Below are 7266 nucleotides of genomic sequence, written 5' to 3'. Positions count from 1 at the left end.
ACAACTTCCCATTCCTTCACCCATGTCTTTAATATAGACAGACAGTGAAAAGCTCGGCAGGCGCAGAATGGTGGTTATATTGTTGGCGTAGTAACCTTGAGAACGTGTGTTAAAATCCCAACATGGCTAGAATTAGAATTTTCTTTTAGGTCTGGAAATAAAATGCAGAGATCAGTAAGTCACCAGTTGATTAGTGCCCTTTAAATCTGCCCTCTTTGTACCTGTTCTGGGCTTTAAGTCACTTCAGTTTCTACACTAGCCTGGCTAGAACCCCTGCAGTACAGAGGAGGTCATTTGGCCCATCAAGACTGTACCGACCACAATCCCACCCAGGCCCTATTCCCGTAGCTCCGCACATTTACCCTGCTAATCATCCTGACACTAGGGTCAATTTAGCTTGGCCAATCAACCTGACCTGCACATCTTTGGACTGCGGGAGGAAACCGGAGCACCCGGAGGAAACCCACGCAGACACAGGGAGAAAACGCAAACTCCACACAGACAGTGAACCCGAGGTCAGAATTAAACCCTGGTCCCTGGCGCTGTGAGGCTGCAGTGCTAGCCACGGTGCCACCATGCCGCCCTAACACTTAACTGCTCTCTGAAGTGGCCTAATAAGCCTCTTAGCTCTATCAAGCCATTACTAGCAGTTAAAGTAGATGGTTCACTGCCACCTTGTCAGGGTGACTGGAGGATGAGCAATAAATGCCAGTCTTGCCAGCATCCTGAGAATGAACAAAATTAAAATATCTACACTGTAGGGATTCTATGATTCTAATTTGTTGGATCAAACTGCAGTCAGTTCATCAAAAGCTTGGCATATCTCTTTCAGTCAATCCTTACTGCACAAATTGGATATAGAATAAACATCCCAGTAACATCCACTCGACAAATTATAAATGCCACATTTTTCAGACACTAAACGTTCTGTTTTCTAAATATTAGGACTTCAAACAAATGTTGTGCTTGAAACAGGGAGCAGACGTGCCATGGAACTGAATTCAAAGCAAGCACTCCCAAGTCAGGTGTAAATAAGACTCGCATTTCTATTGCATCTTTCATAATCTCAGAATTTCCCAAAGCAATTTACAGACAGTGAAGTACTTTCAGTGCAATCACTGTTATGATTTTTGTTGTTAAACTTCTTACTGTGTTTACCCCAGTCCAACGCCGGCATCTCCACGTCATGATTTTAGCAACTGGGGAGCTGAGGTGACCAATTTGCACACAGCAAATTCTCACCAGCTGCAGTGTGGTGGATCAGTTTGATTTTGCTGGGACGGATTGAGGGATAAATATTGGCCTCGGACTTCAGGGGGAAATCCCCTTCAGGACTTTTTTACATCCAGCTGAGGGGGCAGACGGTGCAGGATTCCTCAGTTTAACATCTCATCCGAAGGACTGAAAGCACCATCTTCAGTGCAACGTCAGAGTGTTTAGCCAAGATTTATTGCCCAAGTATAGCACAACCAGAAGCAGCGTAAAGACCCTCTGCCATGCCTCAATGATGCCATTCAACTCAGAACACAATGGGGGTCATTCTCCGACCTCGCCGCATCTGGCGCAGTTCGCGCCGATCTTGGAGAACAGCATGCGCGCCTAAAAATCTGTTTCACGCCCAATGCCAAATAGTTTGCAATTCTCCTGGCCTCCTTTCTAATGGCATGAACTGGTTCTGGGCACAAGGCTGATTAGCATATTTAAAGTAGCATTTAAATATGCATGCCCCACTGAAGCCCCCACGTGGTCAGGGGCATGGCCGGGGTGGTGCCCATCGGGCAATGCCTACCTGGTGGGGTCCACCTGGCACATGATTGCCAGCAGTGGGCACTGGACACTCCAGGAGTGCTAGTTGGGCACCGCCAGTGTGCCAGGGCGTTACCCAGGGTTGGGGCCTGAGTGGGGCCCATGAGGGGTAGGCTATGTGAAGGGGTGGGTATGAGGTGGGGTATGTGAAGGGGTGGATCATGAAGGCAGTCTTGATGGGGGGGCATGTCGGGGGTTGGGCAGGGGGATCCTTCAGGAGGTCCCCGGTGCCAGCGACCCGTGTCGTGGAGGGGATAGGGGAATATGCTGCTGATGGAGTGGGGGTGACAAGGGGGTTGGGTCCCAATGTCCATGGAGGGGTCAGGGAGTCCCTCAATGCAATCTGTGATCGGGCACCCTTGCAAAATTGCGCCTGAATGCTCAAAAGCTGGGCTCACTGGTGTGTTTATTCCCTGCACTCCACCCCCAGCCCTCCCCCTCCCCCCAGCCACTGCACCCCCCCCACCCCACCCCCAGGCATTGGCGCAAAACTCCCAACTCACCAAAAAAGTGACTTGAGGGGGGGGGAGGATTGCAGTGTGCATGATAGACCGATGCAGATCACTCAGTTATTCGCGCCATTATGACACTTAGAATTTTGGGGGGAAAATTCTGCCCATTTTTTTAATTTCCCCACACCAGTTGTGAGACATATTGTTAATTGCTGACAAGTTAGGGCTAATGAAGTCATTAAACACCTATATTTGCCTCTGTTGTTTTGCATTGATGAGGACCATCTTTCAGTGGTTAGAACAGAGGTCACTATTCTCAAGGTAAAGTAGGTCCCAAGGTAAAGTTGCCATAATCCCAGATGACCATGATCCTAGAGTGATGATTCAACCTGAGGATCACCACACCTCAGGCGAGAGGCAAGGCTGAGAAGGTGGGGCCTTCATGATAAAACCTCAGCCGGTACGGGATTTGGACCCTCTTTGTTGCTGACACGCCTCATCACAAAGCAGCCATCCAGCCAACTGAGCTAACTGACTCCCCATAGTCACTCAGTATCTCTTTGAGGACAATTAAACTGGAATGGCCCAGATCCCACCAGTAAATAAAGTGAACCTACTTTACTGCTTCCAACCTGTGCTAACTGTGATCATCATATGTCAATTCTTAAGTTAGTAGAATGTACTTTTTGCACTGTTGATAGCTTTGAGACTCCCTCATTAATTTTACAACACACCATTGATTTATGCAAAGTGCCAAAGAAGGCCATTCAGCCCATTGTATCAGTGCCAGCTCTTTAAAAACAGCTGAGCAATTAGTCCATTATCCCTGGCTATTTTTCCAAAACTAGGTTAGTTATTCCCATTCAAATATTTATCCAATTCCCTTTTGAGGGTTATGATTGAAACTGCTTCCACCGCCCTTTCGGGCAGCATGTTCCAGATCACCACAACTCGCTCTGTCCGCCCATTGCCAACCCATCTCGTTAAATTACCTTTTCCAACAGCGGCTTGCACTCTTTGCCTCAACTCCTGAATGGGGTTGGTGCCGCGGAGTACACAAGGTAATTGCTTGGGCTTTGCTAACTCATCAATTAATTGAAAGCTCACACTAAGAAGAAGATCCAATTGACCGAAACAGCCTCAGCCAACTTCTGTTTCAAGGCACTGAAACTGCTGGTGCCCAAATGCTCTCAGGTGTCAGCTGTGACCAAGTCCCATTGCCTTGTTTTCTACTCCCTAGAAACTATTACAGATAAAACACCAGATGTGACCCTTATCCCAGTGCACGCTACCAAAGTGGAGCTCAGCACGCAACTGTGAGCTAAATCAAGAGGGAGCTGGAAGGTACAATCTTTTTCTAAACATACACAGTAGTATGGAGGCTTATCTATTTCCCATTCACAACCCGTTATAGAAGAGGTATAATTAGAGAAGCTTTCACAAATAACACAGAGAAGGCGATGTTTAATTATCATTGAATAAATTGTATCTATTCTTTGTATCCAGGCGCATCCATAGCAAGTAGATTTAGCCACTTGTGGAATTGATTGTGGGACTGGAAACTGCGTTGATATAAAATGCACAGCACAGATACAGGCCACTCAGCCCATCGGCTCCATGGTGGCCCTTCTGCTCCACATGAACCACCTCCTCTTAATCTCATTCCATCAAAACATCCTATTTCATTCTCTCTCATGTGTTTATCTAATTTCCCCTTAAATATATCTACTTTACTCATCTCAATTATTCCCTATGGTAGCGAGTTCCACATTTCCACCACTCTCTGGGTAAAGGGAGTTTCTTCTGCATTCCCTACTGGATTTATTACTGATTATTGTCTACTGATCACTCCCTACTTTTGGTTTTCCCTCAAGGGGAAGCATCCTTCCTATATCTACCCTATTATAATGATCAAGATCTTCATCGGGTCTGTTCCAGAGAGAAGAGCCTCAGCCCCTGTTTGTTCTGTGAAGAATCATATTGGACTCTAAATGTTATGGCATGGTGGCACAGTGGTTAGCACTGCTGTCTTGTGGCTCCAGGGACCCAGATTCAATTCCGGCCTTGGGTGACTGTCTGTGTGGAGTTTGTACGTTCTCCCCGTGTCTGCATGGGTTTCTTCTGGGTGCTCTGGTTTCCTCCCACACTCCAAAAATGTGCAGTTTAGGTGGATTGGCCATGGTAAATTGCCCCGTAGAGTCCCAAGATGTGTAGGTTAGGTGGATTGGCCATGGTAAATTGCCCCTTAGAATCCCAAGATGTGTAGGTTAAGTGGATTGGCCATGGTAAATTGCCCCCTAGAGTCCCAAGATGTGTAGGTTAGGTGGATTGGCCATGGTAAATTGCCCCTTAAGATGTGTCGGTTAGGTGGATTGGCCATGGTAAATTGCCCCTTAGTGTCCCAAGATGTGTAGGTTAGGTGGATTGGCCATGGTAAATGTGTGGGGTTACAGGGATAGGGCAGAGGGGAGGTTCTGGGTGGGATGCTCTTTCAGAGAGTAGGTGCAGACTCGATGGGCCGAATGGCCTCTTTCTGCATTGCAGGCATTCTATTAATCGTCGCTATCTCTCTCCACAGGTGCTGTCAGACCTGTGAGTTTTTCCAACACTTCCTGTTTTTTAAAATCACAGTTCTGGTATCTTCTCTGAAAATCTATTATGCCCTTTCTAGAATATAGATTTACCCGATGATGGTTTGGGGGAATTGCAGACCCTTAGCTGCTGAGGAAATCACCTTTTAAATTTGCAGACCATGGGGTTGGGGAGGGAGTCAGGATTCAGCTCCCACTCCGTGTTAACACCCTCACTCCCTCATTCAAATAAAGCGGCACATTTAAACCGATTTCCCCTTCAGGCGTCTGAATCCTACACTTACAGAGTGTGACAGATAGATTTCAGCATTCTACAAACATCCTAACGCAGGAAGAAGGCAAATAACTTAAAATGAAACTCAGAAGTTAACACTTATTAGAGCCAACTTCTGGCAAAATCGGGAGATAACCAGAGATAAACAGGAACGAAATACTTCCCGGATAACCACACCTGGGCAACAACAAGCCGTAACTGTTTGCAAAGGAAAAGGGATTCTTTTATTGCAGTTTGTTCCATGATTAAGGGAAGTAAATATTATTTGTAATTGAGATCCTCCCGTCTTGAAAGCTGCAGAAATCAAATTTCCCTTTGAATATATGACTGGCATTTTCAATAGCTGGTTCCCTGAGAGAGGTTGTGGCGTTAAACCGCTACACCAGAGACTCGGAGACTGGGATAGTGTCAGAGTCCTGACTGTTCATGGAACTAAGGCCAGTGTCCGAATCTTCATCAGTAATATGACAGTTTGTGGACTGACCCGAGGGTTCGACCCAAGCAGAGCTGCTGATGTCTGGGGTGGTCCTGCTCTCAGGGTCACTGACCTGGGGACATGTCCTCGCCTCCTCCTCCTCCCCCTCCTCCTCCTCCTCCTCCAGACTCACTTTCTCCAGCAGTCTCTCCAGCTCGCCCTGTTTCTGTTGGCACAGCCTCTGGGTGCGAGCCAGGTGCTTCTTGGTGACTTCCAGGTCGGTGCTTAACCTCAGGCCAATGTAGAGACTGGCACTCAGCTGGGTCCGGACCCTCTCCTGCTCCTCCAGGGTCTCCTCGCCAGCTTCTGGGGGCTCAGGGGACTGGCACTCTCTGCCCTCCAGCTCCCCTTGGCGCCTCCTCATCCACCTCTGGTTGAGTTCCTCTTGGATTTCCAGAGTGACCGCTTCCATTTCTTCCTCCCGGCGGGATAACTCTTCCTGCAGGTGCAACAGTTCCTGGCAGTGCCTGGAATACTCCTCTAGCTCCAGGCTGAGCTCCCGGGTCTCTGTGTCCGGGGCTCTGTCCACAAGGTAGGTGTCCTGCACATAGTTCACCCCGTGCCTCTTGATGCGGTCAAAGTGGACCTTGGCCTCGTACCTGTCGATCTCCCTGTCCAGCTCCCTGATCCTCTGGACTTGCTGCCGGATGGTGTGGTCCTGGGACAGGACCAGGTGGACCAGGGTTTCCATCCTCTCCCCGCAGCCAGAGGGCCCCCTGCCCCAGCTCTGCTCCTGCCTCTTGGAGCGGTTGATCTTGGCCAGCTTCCTGAAGGCTTTGCGGACCACCCGCCTCTGCTTGTCGTGGGGCAGCGCCAGGGTGACCCTGGCCGTGCCCCGCAGGTTACAGGGACCCTCCTTGCTCAGCACCACCTTGGCCTCGGCGCTCCTGGGGCCATTGTTGGGCAGGGACGCCTGGCTCTTGACCAGCACGAAGGTGACCTTCTCCCTCTCCTCCCCCCAGGCCCCCCACAGCCGCAGGATCTTGGTCTTGTTGGGCAAGGTCCTCTCGAAGCCCCGCCACTTCTCCACCAGGCAGTAAGAGTCCGGGGTCCCGGGCACGAACTTGCTGCCCGCCCCATTCAGCCTGCTCTCCTCCAGCAAGGCTAGGATCACATCGGCGCAAGTGGTCCTCTTGGAGAGCCCCGAGACAACCTTCTCCTCCTGGCAGAACCACACGCTCAGCTTGCACTCCTCTGTCTCCATGCCAGCCCTAACTCTCCCTCGTCAGCCCCCCCACTGATCCCAAAAGCTCCAGCAAGCCAGGGGAAGGACTACTCTAACCCCGTCCCCTTCACTCCAACAAATACCCAAGTTTAACTCTGCTGCCCCCCAGCACCTTGTCCTCCTGTCCCAGACCTTGCTGCAATCTGACTCCTCCAGCTCCCTCTCCTCCTGTGACAGGTCTTTGACAATAACTCGCTGGCAAACTTATCCACATCATTATTACACGCCCCCTTTTTTTCCCCTCTCAAGCCTTTAGGAATCCCCAGTACATTCAGGATAACTCGGAGGACCAGCCGGGACTCTTAAACAAAAACCCTCAAATTCTCAGATTCTTGATAACACCCATAACCTCCCCCCCCCAAAAAAAAAACAGCAATAAATGAGAAATGAAATCCTTAAACTAATAACAGGGGAATTGGAGAGATTAACTGGGAGGCTGTGTA

General features: G+C 49.4%; 1 protein-coding gene across 1 annotated transcript; it reads right to left on the bottom strand.

Moving 5' to 3' along the window:
• Positions 1–5500: 5500 nt before the first annotated feature.
• LOC144499192 (ras association domain-containing protein 10-like) lies at positions 5501–6802 on the bottom strand. Its single transcript, XM_078221294.1, has one exon. It carries the CDS (start codon positions 6800–6802, stop codon positions 5501–5503), a length of 1302 nt encoding a protein of 433 aa, XP_078077420.1.
• Positions 6803–7266: the final 464 nt, after the last annotated feature.

This window comes from Mustelus asterias, chromosome 9 (genome assembly GCF_964213995.1).
Source record: "Mustelus asterias chromosome 9, sMusAst1.hap1.1, whole genome shotgun sequence".
NCBI classification, from domain to species: domain Eukaryota; kingdom Metazoa; phylum Chordata; class Chondrichthyes; order Carcharhiniformes; family Triakidae; genus Mustelus; species Mustelus asterias.
The sequence above is the reverse complement of the archived record's forward strand: the minus strand, read 5'-3'. Positions and strand labels throughout refer to the sequence as shown.